We start from the raw sequence: 19901 nt of genomic DNA, 5'->3' as shown, positions 1-19901 counted from the left end.
AAACACATTTGAATGTGACAAAAAATCCGTACATTCACCCATGTGTAGGGCGTATAGCTACTTCTTCAGGTACAATTTATTTATTAGCGTTTTGGACATATATAGGCTTTTCAACCTTGCCCAAATGCCATGTGCGGTGTCTTCATCAATGATGTTATTTACCGCATCATTTGATAAGTGTAACTTGATTGCACTAGCAGCCCTTTCATCTAAGTCAGCCCAATCCTCAGCTTTCATGGTATCAGGCATTTTGGCATCAGCATCTAGTACCTTGTGTAATCCTTGTTGGATGAGCAGATCTCTCATCCTTCTTTGCCATGTTGAGAAACCGCTATCTCCGTTAAATTTTGCTACCTCATACTTTACTCCGGACATTTTTATTTTTCACTGAGTATAGTACTACCGACAGTGAATAGTATTTCTGTGAACGAGCAGAACATGTACTCTGATACCAGTTGTTGGGAATAAACTCCCTACAAAAATAATATTCACAGTAATAGAAGCGGAATAATCACGTAGCATCGAGATACGGTAATTAACAAGAAAAAGAGTGACAACGACACCAAGATTTTTACGTGGAAAACCCTTTGAATAAGGAAAAAAATCACGGCCCCGAGACGAGCAATTGATATCACTATAGCAAGAAATTTTACACTTTGTAGGTCCGAGTAAAATACTCCAAAGACCACTACAACACTCAAAAGAAATAACCCTCTTTTGATATTCTCACCTCACTACAATATCGCTCATTCTCTATTTTTCTCATAGACTATTTTCTTATATATTGTCTGTGAAACCTCACTCTTTCTTTCTCTCTTTGTTGGTATGTGGAAATGAGAGTTGAAGCTCTGCTTTTATAGCCGAAGTCTCACTCTCGAAAGCCTACTATATTTGACAATTTGCACACACTTTTCCTTCTTTTTCTCCAATGTTGACAATTCAACAAAATTGACTACCAAACCAAAGAAAATTAACAAAGTTGGCTACAAACCAAAAAAAATTTCGTTAGGCAATGGAACCCATCACCTTTTGCGTTCATTTTCTTCAAGGTTTGCCAAAGAAAGTGGCGCTTGGAACTGAAGTTCCAGCAACTGACTTGTTACAAACTCTATGGCACCAAAGATGTCTTTGTATAAGTAAGAGCCACTGAAACATAGAAAAATCTTGGAGGAGGCAAACAATCATATCAGAAACAGTCCCAAATTATCCCGTTAAATTTTTATTGTCAGTTGTCCACACAATTCAACATCCCCATCGAAGATATCACCCATAAAACAAACATCTCCATTGACGATATCACAAAAGGCTCCAAGTTAGTTATTACCGAAGAAAATTAACTATATACCAATCATATCAGCTATAATTCTCACCCTTTTATCTTCCTTTATGACATATAATATGACAGTATACTGCCACATGCAGGTTAACTTATAAAGAACATGTTTATAAAACTTAACAAGGAATTGAATAAATGGATAAAGGCGAGTACCCCAAAACAAATACTAATCAAATCTTTATGAATAGAGAGGGATCGTCGTATATTCAACTATATTGAAGAAAAAACATATAAGAATCCGTTATAAACCTATACACAAATTGACATGTGTAGGAGAATGATGAGAAAAACACAGTAAGGTAATTTTTAACACTCTAGTAAAGACTTCCATTAAAACGCATCAAAAGAATATGCAAGCAAAAGTTAGATGAAAGAGAGAGATGGTGTGTGTCCCCAATTACAAAAGCTAGTCTACTGCTAAGAAGAAAACACACTCCAAATATGCAACTAGCTAGTCTACTAAGAAGTGCATTAATCATACGTAAGCAAATACAAGAACATGATCTAGTGTCACGAACAATGTTAAAGGCGAAAAGCTTTAAATAGCGCTCTATAGGTCTATTGGAGCTTTAAGTGCAAAAAGCAGTTAAAGTGTGGACTTCAGTTGGAAAAAATGCACAATGAGGAAAAATAAAAATATATTCGTAATGCAAGAAAAAAATAACAAATTCATTCATAATGTTTTCCTTAGTAATTATTATATCTCCTTCTGATTATATTTATTATACTAAAGCGCAGCTTAAGTGAGGGGAAGCACCCTCCGTGAGCTTTTCTGAGCTTAAGGGCTTGAGCGCGCCTTAAATGGGCCTTTGACAACACTGGTGATTCACTACTGGAGAGATCAAACTTTCTGTGTAAGCTAATCCATCCATCAGCAAAAAGATATCTTCATTACTGTCATCACCAACTAAAGGCCATACTAGATTGATTATTCCATATGGTCCTTTGGATATCCTAAATACGGTTCCTTCTTTGCAGCTGAGTAGTACTTCACCATCTGCAAACATATATATCGGAAAGATTGGTATGATTGAAGGAACCTTGGTATCTCCAATACAAAATAATTTAGTCCAGGATTCTTCAACACCATACTCTTTCATTACCCACAAATTAAAAGATGTAGCCTCGTCGCGATTATAAACACAATGTATACTAAGCATTCCTCCCAACTCTGTTACACCTTGGTCGGACATGCCAAACCTCGAGACCATTTCCTTTGGTATCGGTAGGGGTGACAAACGGGCGGGTCGGATCGGATATAGGACGGGTCGAAAACGGATAATGAAAAAATGGATAAATTATCCGATCCGACTCATATTTGATACGGATAAAAAACGAATTAACCGGCGGATAATATAGTACCATATTATCCATGACTTCATGAATATGATCACTTTTGGAAGAAATACTAGTCTCCCAAACTTGAGGACCCTCCAATTTAAGACTTTACAAATGTAAAAGTTAAACTCATTAGGTATCCATTGGTTATCCATTTTCTAAATGGATAATATGGTTCTTATCCATATTTGACCCGTTTTTAAATAGTTCATTATCCAACCCATTTTTTAGTGAACTAGTTTTAGGATACGCGCATTGCGCGTGTACCCTATCTCAACGAATACAAAATTTTAGAAAATTACATAAATATTATATTAAAATTTGTATTTGAGTTATAAAATAAAAATTAACAAAATATTGAAGGAAACTCTCAAGACCAAAATACAATTGTTCTATTTCTATGATCAATAAGAAATATCATATCAATTATTTCAACATATTAGAAAATACTAAATTATTATTGCAAAAGGTATTATTTAACTGGTACATTTTGATTAATCTACTAATTCTTCATTTTGGAGTGAGTTTTCTTTCGTTGTCCAAGCACATAACTATGCATCCAATATTTTCTTTTATGGAAGTAAGAGTCTAAGATTGTAATAGATTAATTACCGTTTATGAATTCTAGAAGGACCATGTTAATCTATGAGCCAAAAATATGGAGGTTATGTTAAAAAAATCCTCTAAACTTTGCACGAAATCAGTTACACCCCTAAATAAATTGCAGTCTTAAGTACCCCCGAAGTCGGCTATTTGATTGTTGTTACTCCTGGACGTTAACGTGGTAAAGAGTGTAGATGCATACACTCTCCTTTAGGCGCGTGAAAGTGAAAAAAAGTAAAAAATTAACTTTGATAAGATGTAATATTTTTCAATCATTAATATAATTCTTTGTTTATTACAATATAATTATGTATTTTTCTTGCTTCATGTTAATATACAAACGTATACTTTATCCAATTTTGTATTTTTAATTTCTTCTTTAGATATAATGTCAATTTGATCCAATTGTATATTTTGTCTTTTCGGATCAAATTTATAAAAATATTAGCTAGATAAAAATAGTTTTAGCTAAAATAATAGTGTACCAATTGTGTATTATTTGTTATTTTTTAGATGAAAATAACTATCTATTTTAATTATGTATTTTTATTTTGGGGTCAAATTAATAAAAAATTTGGCTAGAACTTTATTATTTTCTTGCTTAATTTAAAAGGTACAGCCAACATAGGAGTTGTAATTGTTTTCATAAATCCACAATATTTTTGAAATGCTACCTACTATGTTGTTTAAGTAATTAAAATAACTATTATAGTATATATTTTTTATATTTCTTTGACAAGCCTACACGTTTTGTTTCCCATTCAAAAAACATTTCTCAAAACTTGGATAACGACTTCTAAAGTCACCTAATTACTATTGTTTTAGAAGATATAAAAAAATTCAACTAATAATTCTTTTTAAAAAAAATAATTTAAATAAGGAAAGAATCTTATATATAATTTCTACTAAGTATTAGGAGTTTTTACCTAACTTAAATAAGGAAAAATTTCATAGTCAAACTTTAAATTAATGTGAAAAGTCCAAATATTAGGAAAATAGTTAATGACTATTTTATTCAATATGAATTCTATGTTAAAAGGATAAAAAAATCGAACGACATCGCTTAGTGCCTTCGTGCTTTTGATATAATATATATAAATAATATGAATGATTAATTATTTTATTTTAACCATTTTGTCACTCGATAGATATCGGTAATTCTGCGTACACCTCTTTTGAAATATCAAAAGATTTCACCACCACCAACAAATACATATTCTCAGCCACCAAAGTCCACGTTCCATAAGAACCAATCCAATGAAATGCTCCGTGTACAATGCCAAACAGTGCATACCATCAGAGAAGGAACAACAGCTAGATTCAAGTTCTCTCCGATAACCACTTTTTAGTGCGAGAATTTTATTGGGTGCTTCATCATCTCCCAAGGGAATCTTTAAAACCTTATAGTCATCAGTAGTTGAGTCATATCCCAATCCTTATACATATTATCTTGAATAAAGTTCTCCTATGGAAGTACGATTGACTCTCTTGTCGACGGATTCCATAGCCACAATGTATAATCCTTAGGGTAATGAATCCCAAGTAAAACCAACCCATCACAACTAGATTGGATATCGTAAAACCCAAACATACACGGTGATATCTTTAAATCCTTAACGATACGATGCCGCAACAAAGAAGAACAGTAAAAGAAATATTTACCATCCTTTTTGCAGCTTTGTTGAATAAGCATTTTCTGGAATTTTTTTGTAGTTCTTGGCATGATTGAGATGCTTCTTCTTAAAGCAAGGTTCAGTGACTAGTGTCTTCCAATTTTTAGAAACACACTTGAATCGAATAAGTCTAATAAGAGACGGTTTATGATCTAAAACCCCAAATATATATACATACATATATATATATATATATATATATATATATATATATATATATATATATATATATATATATATATATATATATATATATATGTGTGTGTGTGTGTGTGTGTGAAAGCAATTTAGTAAAACATGAACAAGGCATGTTGTTATGAAATAAAAACAATTTAGTAAAACATGAACAAGAAATGGAGATAGAGAGAAGGAAGAGATTTTCTTCTTCAATTGTGCGTATTTTCCTATTTATTACAAGGTCTTTATATAGGTATGAAAAGTGAAGAAAAATCTGTCATTAAGCATAGAAATATGTCATTAAGCATTTGAGAAGATCATGGAGTAAGAGTAGACATCCACCATAATTTGATTTTTCTTATAACACTCCCCCTTGGATGTCCATTGATAATGTGCCTCGTTAAAATCTTATTAGGAAAAAACCCTATGGGAAAATAATCCTAGCGAAGGAAAAAGAGTACACATGTTTAGAAATACGCCTTTTGTTTGCCTCGTTAAAAACCTTGCAAGGAAAATCCAGTGGGACAAAACTTTGTAAGAAAAAAAGAGTACAACGCATATTAACTCCCCCTCATGAGAGCATCAATTCACATCCTTGAGTCTTCACATCCCAATCTTGTACACTAGTTTCTTGAAGGTTGACGTCGGTAGAGATTTGGTGAACAAATCAGCCATATTATCACTTGAACGGATCTGTTGTACATTGATATCACCATTCTTTTGAAAATCATGTGTGAAAAATAACTTTGGTGAAATGTGTTTTGTCCTATCCCCTTTTATGAATCCTCCCTTCAATTGGGCTATGCATGCTGCATTGTCTGCATTGGGTAGTTTGTCACACTTCAAATCACATTTGTTTCGAATAAGGTGTATTATAGACCCCAACCATACACATTCTCGACTTGCTTCATGAATAGCAATTATCTCAGCATGATTAGATGAAGTAGCCACGATTGATTGCTTAGTCGATCGCCAAGATATGGCAGTGCTTCCATATATAAACACATAGTCTGTTTGAGATCGAGCCTTGTGTAGGTCAGATAAATACCCAGCATCAGCATAACCAACAAGATCGGGACTGCAATCATTGCCATAAAATAATCCCATATCGGTAGTCCCTTTTAGATACCTCAATATGTGTTTGATGCCATTCCAATGTCTCCTTATAGGAGCAGAGCTATATCTTGTTAAGACATTAACTGAAAAAGTTATGTTAGACATTGTAATATTAGAAAGATACATTAGTGCACCAATTGCACTAAGATATGGTACTTCGGGACCAAGAAGCTCTTCATTATTTTCATGAGGTCGGAATAGATCTTTATTTATATCGAGTGATCTCACAACCATCGGGGTACTCAATGGATGTGCTTTATCTTTATAGAATTGCTTTAAAATCTTTTTAGTGTATGCTGATTGATGGACAAAAATTTCATCTTTCATATACTTAATTTGTAGACAAGGACAAAACTTTGTCTTTCCAAGATCTTTCATTTCAAATTCCTTATTTAAATAGTCTACTGCTTTAGGAAGTTCCCTAGGAGTTCCAATGATATTTAAATCATCAACATACACGATAATTATAACAAATTTAGATCTAGATCTTTTTATAAAGACACAAGGACAAATTAAATCATTATTGTACCCTTCTTTCAACAGGTACTCACTCGAGCAATTATACCACATGTGCCCTGATTGTTTCAATCCGTATAAGGATTTTTGAAGCTTTATTTAATAATTTTTTTTTTGAAAACCTTATTATGCTTCAGAACAATTTAAATCCTTCAATGATTTCCATTATACGCATATTACATTTTTCTTGTATTGCCAGATTAAAACCTGAAATGGCGATATCCACCACAGGAGAACATGTCTCTATATAATCAATGCCAGGATATTTACAAATTTTCTTGTGACACAAGTCATCTTTATGTCTATCGGACCTCCTTTTTTTCGCACAAAAATACATTTATACCTCCACTTGCTTTATACTTTCAGGTGTTAGGATTATCCGTCCAACTTCATATTCTTCAGGTGAAATCAATTTTCATTGCGTATTTTTCATTTGGCCAATCATTTATCTATCCAAATTTTATGACAGATTTGAACTCAAGATCCTCGTTAATATTAATAATATTGAGCGCTACTTTATATTAACAATATCGTCGACGATCATTTTATATCGGTTCTACTATTACCCAATAAAAACATAACTTATTGAGATCTCTTTATCTTATTATTTTCAGGTACCTGAGCCTCTCCCATGAGATCTTATGAAGTGTTATGTCGTGGTGCTCTTCTAGAGCACTTGCCTCCTTATTATGACCATCTTGAACATTTGCTTCTATCCTTGTTCAAGGAGTTTTATCTTTGGAACCGATTAGTCTATTATGCTTCATGCATACCATAGACTCTATTCATTATGAACTTTATTTTATTTGAAACATTAGCAGATGAATATGACATTTAACTTTGGGTCAGCAAATACGCCTAACAATATTTTGCAAATAAATTATCACTTGAACTTCAAGTTCACATTTTCTCGTACGAGGATCTAGATGTACTCATAATATTTCATTATATGCATTACTTTTTCAGCTGCCCATTTTCTCCCCCTATTGTTGGGATCACCAACACATATCCCTAGTCTTATTTGGGGATCCATCTTTGTGCATTGTGGTGGAACAATTAAATCATATAGCACATTCATATTTCTAGATAAAAATTATTTGGTTCCTGACTTTGAACCGATTGTGATAGGGAGAACTTATCATAATTTGGCTAGATGCGTACAAGTGTTGTTGTATATTAAATAATATATCACATACCAAATTTTATTTTGGCAATTTTGTTCTCATAACCAATGGTTTAGATATAATTGGAGACATACAATTTCTGCTAAAACAACTTGGATTTAAACCAGTATTATCAAGATAAATCATCATAATTTATATTCTGAAACTGTGCTCTAATAATTTGAGCAATCAATCTTGCAAAAGCCAAACTGCAAGTTGATAACAAATGCACATGTGACCATAGAATAAATGCATCTATTAAAATCATATAATAGTAAACGGTCCATACGTCAGGTGATTGGGCCCATATATTTATCACCTTTATTCGTTCCATAAATTAAGGGATTCAATCCCAACCTTAACTGGTATATCATGAGAATAAGCAGCAGAAGAGAATTCTTGAAGAATCTTATATTTCTTCAATATATGCCAATATAATTCTCAATTAATTTTTCGCATCATAATTGAACCGAGATGGTCAACCGGTCATGCCAACTAATATTTATTTCAGTAAACCTCTAGTTTATTTGTGGCTTGTGATTGCATCATCATGCTTATACTTGTGTAGTACAAATAAAAGAAAAGTCAGGTAACCTTTCATATTTACCCGGTATGATTATAGTAATATAAAGATATTCAATCTTCTTTTCATTTATAGTCTCAATATGCCAACCACTTTGGCTAATATATTTGTAAATCAAAATATTTCTTTTGAGACTTACTACAATATTAATGTTATGAACAATTTCATTCATCCGGGTAGTAACAAATTAGTTCTTTCAGAACTCTTAACTGTTTTTGTACTACAAGATCTTTTGTCACACCATCCATATAATGAATGTCTCCTTCACAAAGAAAATCATATCATAATAATTGTCATGTTCAAAATCATCATAAGCAAAATAATTTCTTGCTTTAATTTTGCTTTAAATAACTTTTATAAGGCTTGACAAAATATTTTTGGCGTATCACATGTATGCGACTAATGATATATTCATTATATCATGTAACTACACAGTAATATTCATTATCTTTCTTTGTCTCAAACCTCCCCTAGAGGTGAGTTGTAGTATTTATCCAACCATGCACAAGTATATTATTAAGCATAATCTTTATCACATATATATTTTCACATTCACTTTCAGGAATGAGTATGCATTCTCAATATTTATCACAAGTCACATTCTCTTCGAAGAATGGAGTATAATCATACAATGTGCTTTATTTTTTTATTTTTCTCATACCAATTTGATGGTAAACATTGTCTTGTTCTCCTTTTTTATAATTACCATAGTGATAACTATTATTATTTTTGCCTTTCGCACGCCCACATTTTTTGGTCAATCACTTGTCTTTATTTAGACTTATCATGCACTGCTATCACATTCACTTCAAGAATGGAGCAAATCAAGTGGGACAAGTTTCATGCTTTTTCATGAAAAATATATTATTTTTTCTTTAGTTATTATTATTATCAATATGGTGCATTATGACTCAAACCCAATGCCTTACCCATATAAAGGCATGCTAGGCCATAATGCGTTGGAACTTGAATCCAACGTCTTTTCATCAATATAGTGCGTTGTGACTTGAACCCATCGTCTTACCCTCAATCTTTGGCATAATAGGCCAAAATTCACTAGGACTCGTACTCGAGCCTTTAAAATATTATTACTTCATAATTATATACATAAGTAAATTAACTTTCAAGAAGACATATATAACTATTTCAATCTTGAAACAGTTCCTATGCAACAAAAATGCTAGTTATGTTTTTTAAATGATACAATCACTTTTACATTTTAATAAATTAATTAGGAAAAAGGTGCAGATAACATATAACCACTTATATTTCAAAGACTATTAGAACTTCACCAAAAAAATTCAATACGGAGGAATGAGCCTTATGTTTCCAGCAAAAATATTTAAGGCTTAATGCATAACCGTGACTATTATAAATTATAACTATAATGAGTTTATATTGATTGTATATTCGAATGCCAAATTTGCAAGATACTGTAAAATCGCCTACATATTTGATAATTTTGCTTTCAATGAAATACATCATGTGATGGTAAAAATATTATTACTAAATTACCTTAATAATTATCTATCATAGTATGTAAACGGTCAGAACATATATATACGTTGGAATATTATCTTTGTCCAAATAAAGACATACCTTTCTAGTTCTTTATTTCACCGGATACAATTGAAAAAAATATTTTAACTAAACACTGTACATAAAGTTAATGCAAAGATATGAAAGTATGAATGAGTTTAGATGGATGTAAAACTTATTTTTGTATTATCATCCAAGACATTTTTCATTGTACTTGATCTCATTGTCTGCTTATAATTTACATAGTCTTAACGTAGAAGATCATGAAATGAAATGAACAATTCGTGTTGATAACGTGTTATAAAATAAAAGCAATTTAGTAAAATATGAACAAGACTTGTTGTTATGAAATAAAAGCAATTTAGTAAAACATGAACAAGAAATGGAGATAGAGAGAAGGAAGAGATTTTCTTCTTCAATTGTGTGAATTTTCCTATCTATTACAAGGCCTTTATATATGCATAAAAAGTGAAGAAAAATATGTCATTGAATATGTTATTAAGCATTTGAGAAGATCGTGGAGGAAGAGTAGACATCTACCATAATTTGATTTTTCTTATAACAGTGAAAACAATGATATATTTGTCTATATAGACCAAATCTGAGTTGAGTCCCAGTGATCTTTGGATGAGCACATTTAACCTTCATTTTAAGAAATATGTGTAATTTCAGTCCATTTATTGACAAAACATCTAACAAAACAATGCACCACAGTTAAATTGCAGAAGGAGAAAATCTGTGTTTGGCTAAATCACTTGGCAAGTGTTTTAGTCAGTAATGGAATTAATTAATATTTTTAAAAATTAGTTTTATGTGCCTTAGTAAGGTGACTCGAGAAATTGGTTAAACTCTTATTTTGTTAGTAAAATTAATGTTATATGAGTAATATATTAAATATTACGCATATAAACTTAGTAGTCTCGTCATCATCTTTTTGATCGTCACCGTTAATTCCGTGGATACTAGATATACTTTTACGTTAATAATGTAAGCTAAAACTAGTGTACACTTATTATAGAAATTAAATACTCGCATTATATTATATCTTGAGATAATTATCCGTTGTCATTGTAACTAAACGACCCCTAAGTATTGGTAAGAGCAGGAATATTCAGACAAAAGAGAAAATATCAGAGGGGCAAACAGGACTTTTCCCAACGGAAGTACCAGTGGCAATTCTCAGGCGAAGTTAATCTCCAATTAGTACTCCGTGCGTCTTCTCCGACAACCTAAGACGATGATAATTTAGCTGGAGCTCTGATCGTCTTCTTCTGGTTTCGGTACCGAAGCTTCCAGAAGCTTCTGGAACTATCGCGATCTCCTCGGAAAACAAATAAGTAGATGTCGTCACCGGACATAGCCGAAATGTTGGACAAATCAAAGGAACTCGATCGTTTAAGGAAAGAACAAGAGGAAGTACTCCTTGAAATCAATAAGATGCACAAGAAGCTTCAATCCAGTTAGTATTTCAACTTTTCCTCATTTAAATTATTACTGTATGGAGAAAGTGAAAAGCTTTACCATAATTCTTTTATTATAATTCGTATTTGAGTTAAAGTTCTATGCAATGTTTGTGTAAAAAACAAGTATTTAGGCAATCAGGTCACTTACAAGGTAATTATAGGTTAATTCTATGAGAAACGGTAATTAATAACTTGGTAAAAATGGTAACTAACCTATGATGTAAAAGAAATCTTTACACTGTACTGCAGATAACTCAAATGCTTTGTATTTACTCCCCTTTGTGAAGAAAGTAAGAACATTAAGTGATAATTTGATGTGTATTGGTCTTATATCCGACAGTGTTTATGGAATGGCTAGTAGTGGGTCCACCTGCCCTTCAAAGTTTGTTCATCAAAACTGATACAGTAACCATCACATAAGCTGAAGAGTTGTAAGACAAGTAGTTTTTGATACTGAAGTAGTAAAATTAGGGTCTGGCTGTTCAGGATATTGCTGACATAAGTTTGTGATAAGTAATAATACTGAAGCTTTTAGCGTTATAGAATGATCAAGCATTGTGATGCAAAGTACAGGGAGTTCTAGAATAAGTAAAAGTTAGTCACAAAATTTCCAGTTACAGTTCTATGAAAAATGGAGTGGCTCGTCAGAAGCATGAGAATAAAATAAAGAAACTGCTAGAGAGTATAAATGAATAGGCCCTCGGAAGACCTATGTATAAAGGTTCCACAATTGTTCAGCATAGATGTAACAAAATATTTTCCATGAGCCGTGACCTCCTCCTCTGAAGAATTTGTAGTACTAAATTTCATTGCGTTGACAATCATAGCCAACTAATCCATTGGAAAACTAGATGTTATTTTAGCTAGTTAAATAATCTTTTTAACCAAAATTAAGGTTGACAACCTAAGACTAGAACTGAAAGGTTCTAGGTTTTATTTTTTTTGGGGGGGGGGGGGGGGGTTTATCCAAACTAATTATTGACAAACCTAAGACTCAATCTTGCATCTTATCTTTGATAAGTTAGCCATCATTTTCCTCCCTGTATTCCAACTTGAAAAAGTCAATGCAACTACCAATATAAACTACCTTGAGGCTTGAGGTTCGTGGAGGCTTGCAACTGCTTTTATAGCTCTTTGATCATCTAAGTTTCCATGTATTACTTCTTTTCTTGCATCAATCTTAATCTCCCTTTTGAAAGCAATAAAGTGGATATTTTCTTTTTGATTGTTAAAAAACCATAAAGTGGATATTCTTTGCCAATTGTACTACAACCAGAGAATTTATCTGGTTCAGTATTTGTTATACAATAATTTGTCCTATTTTCTTTTGAAAAGTGGTAAAGTGATTGTCTCATCTGAGACAGCTTTTCTTTATTAGCTCATTCATGTGTGTTTTAGATTTCTTATCTGAATCTAGAAGCATTAAACACAAACTTATCAGCTTAATCAGCCACTATTTTACCATTTCTGTGCTTATTGATTCACCAAATACCAGATACTTGTAAATTAATTGTTCTGCCCTCAGGACAGTAAATAGGCCTAACAACTTGATCACATCGGTACTAACTAAATTTGCTTTATGACTGTTTCTATAAGTTACTTGCGTTGAGCTTTCTTTTCCATTATGATCTTTGATTCTAGCTAAAAGAAAGCAACTTCTGTTTTAAGGTTTCGGACTGCTTGGATGACTTTGCAATGTACTCTTCCCTTTGGCTTATCTTGCCTTGTCCGATAGAACAAATTGATGATGTAACTTAAAATTTTTGTATTATCGTTTCTCAGTTTATCGATGTCTTGTTATCTATTATTCACTCAATGTTGGGAATACAATTGATTATAATGCTTTCTCTATGGCTGAATCCAAATTGACGATATAAAAAGAATATCATGTCCAACAAAGAAGTGAAAAATGCTAATAAATTTGAGTTCATGTGATTTCCGCAAAGAAAACATGAACTTTTACTGGAGAAGATCATTGACCTCTTGAGATAGAAACTTGCATGTGACATATATCTACCAAGACCTATGCTGTAACTTACCATTTGGGTACTTTCCCATTCCTTGTGCAGCTCCAGAAGCGGTTGAGAAACCAGGTGACAATTCACTGTCAAAACTTAAGATGTTATACACTCAAGCCAAAGAGCTCTCCGAGAGTGAGATGAGGTATTTATGTTTGCACCGTCTCTTCACCTGGGAGGGTGGTTGAAATCTGTGTGGTGACTTTTGACTCACAGCTTTCTATGCTGTCCAAATGGAGCTGCCTTATTTGTTATTTCTGAGGAACTCTTTGTTTGACACCTTGACTTGGAATATATACAACACTTTGTTTGTTCTTACATGTTATGTTTTATTCTGATACTTTATGTTTTCATTCTCAAACTTGAAATTCATTGCTTTCTCCTTACTGGCCTTTCGAGTGCAGTATATCCAACCAGTTGTTAGGCCAGCTGGATGCGATAATCCCCGCTGGAGGTGCTGGGCAACAGAGAAGAAGGATAGGTGTGTGTACTATGATTGATAGAACATAGCAATCATTGAATCTCTAGCGTTACGCTCTTTAAAGTTAAGACCTGGCTTACAACATCTTCAATTTTTGGATGTTGATTGTTCTTGTGGGACACACACAATACCTCACCAAAGTTCTCTTTGAAGTATTTTTATTTGTGCCTGTCTCTTCTAAAGAACTTGAATGGCAATTATAGCTTGAACTTGAGGTCCACGATAAATCAATCTTTAGAAGGACAATAGTGGCAGAATACTTTGGGATATTGAAGAAAATACGAGATTGTTCATAAATTAAGAGTCAAGATTTATTTATTTTTTCCTTATCAACAAAATAAAATAAAATCTTGACTGCTAATTAGATGACAGTGTTTTTTTGTCTTGTGGTATTACTAATTTGTTTAGGATTTAGATTCGGGTATTCCGCAGAAGTACAAGGTAGCATAACATCCAGTGACGTTTCTGGAAAACTTAATGGTTCCAAAATTCTCTAACTTCCCATATCTGCCTATATTAAATTGATCAATTGGTAAAAATATGAGATGTACCAAAAGGAGTGTAAAGCGAGACAAATATCAACTTGGTGGATAGCGACACCGTTGACAAAATAATAAGCACACCCCCACATATAATGCTTTAGCTGTAGCCTTTATGCAAAGGAATACTTTAAAGCAAGTTATTATTGAGCCTAATGAATCAAACATCTATTTTATGAATTTAAAAAATATGTTCTTGTTTAAATCTAAATTAATAGACTCAACTCTATTTCTGGTCATCAACTTCAGTTGTTTTCACCTTGATTAATGCATTTGGATCTACATGGATGACAGAAGGCAACGAGCAGAAAAAGAAGAGGATGAAAGGTGACTCTGACATTCCCAGGCTCTCTCCTTCAATGCGAAATCAGCAGGAGTTCTTTGCTAGCCTGAAGGGTGAACAAGTATGGATTTATTTTCATGGAAGTGAATAAGTTCTTTCGATATTTTATAATATCATTCAAGCACCTTTAGTATGTGAATGAGCTTTACTTTTGTGGTGGCAATAACATAGTTAAACCTTTTACCACTAGGTGGCTGCTAGGGTCGCGCAAGAGGATGGTGAAAAGGATGAGTGGGTCATTGTTAAAGTTACTCATTATGACAAAGAAACAAAAGAGTAAGTTTTGCGATAAAGCTTCATAGTGAATGGTTAATCTAGAGGACTGGATTTTAATGGGTTAGAGGGAGCATACTTTTAATTATTTAATTATGTGTTCACCATGCTCCCTCACGTGTGCGGCCTGATTTTTTATTTAATGGGTCAAGTACGTGAATATTCTTTTTTGACTATGGATGGCGGTGAGATTCTAACCCCAGACGTCTACCTGCTATTTACATCTCATCTAAAGGCTTAAATTGTTAGAGAGAGCACATTTTTATTTACTTAATTATGTCTTCAACATGATCGTTTACATCTATAATTTGTGTTAACCTTGTATCTCTCCGTGCAGATTTGAAGTTCTAGATGAGGAGCCAGGTGAGGATGAGGAAGGTGGTGCCCAGAGGTAGCCTTACTATTGATCTTTGAACATTTGTTGATAGTTTTTGCCCATTTTCATTTGCTTGTGTGCTTCCTTTTGATTGTTTATGCATATCTTGGTTGTAAGTCCCTACTAGTTTGCTCATTGTTCCCTCAACCGTCAATATCCATGGATGCAAGCCTGAAACGTGTCTCTCAAATTGGCACTTGGAGTTTAGGGTCTATGATACCTGATATTATTCTCTAAACATAATATTGTCTGAATATGACCATGTGTGGTTTAGGACTAGGACCAAAAAGGTGTTGCAGGATGACTACTTATCAAATTGATGCAGGGAGACCTCTATGAAAGTTTATCTTGGTAGTTTGTGGAGCATTTAGCAGCCAATAATTGGGGAAGGGTGTGTGGGTGGGTGTGGGTGTATGTGTGTGTGTCTGAGTGAGTGAGTGTGTGTGCATGGGATATATATATATATGAAGTGACTTATCAAGTACTTCCTAGGATCTAAGTGACAGCTCCAACTTTATGTTATAGATGGAACTTCTCAAATTTACATAATGTAAGGCATTATCCCGTTACCTGATCTCAACTTCACAAAGACTCACTTTATTTATTAGATTTCCTACTTATATCCAGCTCTGGAATGATTAAATCTATTCCCTCCTTGATCGTTGTAGAGAGCATTGCATTCATGCGATGCTCAAGTGTCAAAACCCCCCTTTTTATCCATTGGATTATTGAATGCTTTCTATACTAAGAATGCACAAGAAGCACAGAGACTGGGGAATAGTAGGTAGAAGAATGAGGGAGATTAAGAGATTTTCTGACTCCTTCTGGGACCTCGATACAAATCAGTTTTAGTTGCCCACGAGACTAACAAATCACATTCATCAATTGGAGGAAAGAGGAAACTACAAAAGGAACAAAAAGGTATATTTTGTCCCATGGTGTGCCCTCACACAGAAAAAACTTACCTCACTTTTTGAGCTGCCAACTTTGAAGGAACAGCTCATTGAGGAATTTTAGTCACTTATATTTTCCCTCTTCTAGTACGTTGATGGATGATAGGGATCAATGAGATTTTGTCCTTTTCTGCTATTTGTTGGTGATTAGTTGTTGCCTGGTACACACTAGTAAGTAAGTCCATAAGTTACTCCTAGCTGTCCGGCAAGTTGCTGAAACTGCTTCCTAAGAATCTGTCCACAACACCTTCATGTAGGTATTTGTGATTAAGATTCTGCGACATCTCATATAGTCTAGACCTAATATTGCTACCGAAGAATTTGATGACTGATAACTATTACAGCATAACTGTGGCTTTTCACTCTTTGTACTTTGAAAGGCTGCTATTTAGCTAGTTATTTGATATCTAAGTGGCTTACAGCTTTTGCTTACTAAATGATTATTCGCCTTCTTACCGGAATTACTGGTTCTATTCTTTTGCCAATTACAGAAAGTACAAGCTACCTTGGTCACATATTATACCTTTTCCCAAGATAAGTGATCTTGCAACCACTCAAGAATTCCCTCCTGGAAAACAAGTTTTGGCAGTTTACCCAGGAACCACAGCTCTGTACAAAGCCACAGTAGTCCAGGCTCGCAAGGTACCACTATTTAGTTTTCTTTTGTCGTAATTTATCAGGATTTTCTTTATTGAGCTATTCAGAATATCATTACTCAGGAATTGATTGGTTTTTTACTTACATTTGCATGTGATGGTCCCAATGCTATATCAATTTCCAGAGGAAGACCGACGAGTAAGTGATGTTCTTACCTGGCTTCTTAGAAATTAGTGATGAACTTAAGATTCTTTAGTACTCAATAATTGAGCAATGACTCCTGATTAAACAGAAAGTGGAATCAATTATCCCAATCTGTTTTGCAGTCATCGAGCTCAATATTTCTTTTTTCTTCTTTCTTGAAATTGACTGTTGCATTACCAAAAAAAATTGACCAATGAATCATGATCCTGTTTCATTGGCTTAATGTATTATGTTTCCCTTTTGCAGTTACACATTGGAGTTTGATGATGATGAGGAAGATGGGTCTCTACCTCAACGCTTGGTGCCCTTTAACCAGGTTGTTGCTCTTCCAGATGGTCATCGCCAGTGAAATATAGTTATTTATGACTCTTTAACACGTCCAGAGTTGCTAGATTTGGACCATCTGCTGTATGTATCTAGTCTTATAAGGGTGAGCTATGGACCTATTCGCTTTTAGTTCGGGGCATTGCTACTTATCCAAAAAAAAACTTTTATCTTTGTCGTACAATGTATTTATCCAAAAAAATTGTTGTACGATTGTCTAGTATTGTAGTGTTCTTGCTGTACAGTAGTTGGACATGAAAGTAAAATCCTAGTATTTTGAGCTGTAAATTTGTACTCTGTTTATTAAGGTCCCTGAGCTTATCTGGAATGACTCTAAGGAGGAATGTCTGTCCCTTGTTACCCAATTCCTACAAGGGAGCTTGTCATCGGCTTGATATTAGAAACTTGATAGTTTCTTCTTCTGAATGATGGGAAAAATAAAGGAAAAAAACTTGTTCTTTTCCTTTTTAAACTGAAAAGAACAAGTGATTTCACTTGATAGAAGTTAAACATAGATATAAAAACCACTAATTAAGATGCAGATTATAATACAACAGTCCTAATAATGAAGACGTTTATGACAAGCATGGGTAATGGGAATGGGAGGATCAGAGAAACTGCTGTTTAGTATCTGATTTGCAGTCCATTGATTAGCAGCTTGAGAGTAATGTACTCCATCCCAGCTTATGTAAATAGAAGGGTTGACACAAGCCCTTCCAAACACTTCTGCACCTCTCACTATTGCTTTCTGTCCACACCATACATGCGTGTTCCCTTCATGCAATCCACAGCATATTTTTTGGGGTTCCATGAAACCTGTTCAAAATTTTAATGCCTAAAGTCCTTGATCAAAAGATAAAGAAATGAATTGGGAATGTAATATGTACTAATGGCACCCAATTCCCAAGGGTGTCAGCCGAGTTGTCAGATTACGGTTCAAATCCCAACATGGACAAAAAGATGTTAGCTGATTTCTTCCCACCTGCCTAAGTTTTGGTAGACAGAGTTATCTGGTACCAGTGCTGACGAGAAATGGCAAGTACTTAGTGGAATAGTCTCGTTAAAAAATATATACGCTCTAAAATATACCTTGGCTGTTGGCATTGCTGATCAATTCATACTTGGCAGCATAGACATCTACATATGTTATAGCAGCATGCCCAAGCTCTGCCCTCAGTGTTCTTATCCTGGCTTTCAGCTGTCTATTGAACTCTAAGGCCATCTTATTCTGGCTCTTTAAGCATCCATAGTTATCAAGAACACCTGGTTTTGGATTTCTGAGGTATAATGTGGCTGTTGGCAAGCAACCAATTGGACCTGTGTTATGTATCCAAAATGCCCTCGCCCCTTGTTGATATAGACGCTGTTATAAATAATGAAACAAAGATAGCATTTTTCTTCATAATTAGTGCCTACATCACTACCTATGTTAAAAGAATTTAAGGTAAATAATTTTTACACTAACAATGTGGTTTTACATGATTAGTGTATAGAAGTTAAACTCAGGTTAAAATTGATAAAGTGCATATACCGTAACTGCTGCAGAGAACTGGTTTATTATGTCTGGTATGGCTGCCCGAAGTTGTATATTACTCATCTGGCGGAAACCAACAGCTAGGTCAGTTTGGCCTATGTCAAGTGTGTAGAGAGACTTTGAAAATTCGCGAGGACGAGGGAGTTTGTTCTTCTCTGACAAGTCTATCGCTGAGACATAGTTATAGTTGTATCAAATTAGCTTAAATGATGCAACTTGCTAGTAACAGGTCAGTGATTGAGTTGCATTAGTTTCCTTTTACCTTGTCTATAGAGCTCTTCAGTTCTGGCCTTGAAATGATGGAACTGCATAATTTGAACGTCCAGTGAAAAGGGGCTAATACCACTTTGGAATATAGTCTGGTTTTGCCTACGAATGGTGGATCCTCCTGTTGCAAAATTGGCTCCGTGCCTGAAATTCGAGCCAATGGAATCTAGATAGGCACTCATGTAGGGTAGTCTCAGGTGCTCAGCTGCATAAAGAAACGTCCATAATCAATTAACTGCCCTGATTTTGTAAGTTTCACTATGAGTAATGATATTAATCGAGAAATCATTCAAATAGAGATTCTTTGCTCAAAGATATTTGTGTTACTCAAGTCGACATTTCTTGTTCCCACTTTGTCACCCACTTCTCGTCACTACTAAAAATTCGCTAAAATCCGACCAAATATTTCCGATCAACGTTGGTCGGTCAAAAAAAGCGACCAAAACCGTCAACTTCGACGGAAACTGGAATTTTTTTTAAATATT

At 34.0% G+C, this 19901-nt stretch overlaps 2 protein-coding genes across 3 annotated transcripts; one reads left to right on the top strand and one right to left on the bottom strand.

Annotated features, from left to right (window-relative positions):
* The first annotated feature begins 11107 nt into the window (after positions 1–11107).
* LOC107768043 (SAGA-associated factor 29 homolog A) lies at positions 11108–17903 on the top strand. Of its 2 annotated transcripts, none has more exons than XM_016587149.2 (9): positions 11108–11503; positions 13577–13670; positions 13930–14006; positions 14843–14949; positions 15079–15164; positions 15499–15552; positions 16982–17132; positions 17272–17285; positions 17538–17903. In XM_016587149.2, exons 1-9 carry the CDS (start codon positions 11386–11388, stop codon positions 17638–17640), a joined length of 804 nt encoding a protein of 267 aa, XP_016442635.1. In that variant the 5' UTR covers positions 11108–11385; the 3' UTR covers positions 17641–17903. The 2 variants fall into 2 exon arrangements, with proteins under 2 accessions (XP_016442635.1, XP_016442634.1); XM_016587148.2 differs by having other exon boundaries at positions 14840–14949.
* Positions 17904–18013: 110 nt separating this feature from the next.
* Positions 18014–19665, bottom strand: LOC107768044 (GDSL esterase/lipase At5g14450-like). Its single transcript, XM_016587150.2, has 4 exons — positions 19412–19665; positions 19147–19319; positions 18705–18978; positions 18014–18431 (listed from the first exon to the last, which is right to left on the bottom strand). Exons 1-4 carry the CDS (start codon positions 19596–19598, stop codon positions 18175–18177), a joined length of 891 nt encoding a protein of 296 aa, XP_016442636.2. The 5' UTR covers positions 19599–19665; the 3' UTR covers positions 18014–18174.
* Positions 19666–19901: the final 236 nt, after the last annotated feature.

Source organism: Nicotiana tabacum, chromosome 17, assembly GCF_000715075.1.
Source record: "Nicotiana tabacum cultivar K326 chromosome 17, ASM71507v2, whole genome shotgun sequence".
Lineage (NCBI taxonomy): Eukaryota > Viridiplantae > Streptophyta > Magnoliopsida > Solanales > Solanaceae > Nicotiana > Nicotiana tabacum.
Note: the sequence above shows the minus strand (reverse complement) of the source record. Positions and strands in the feature narration are given on the sequence as shown.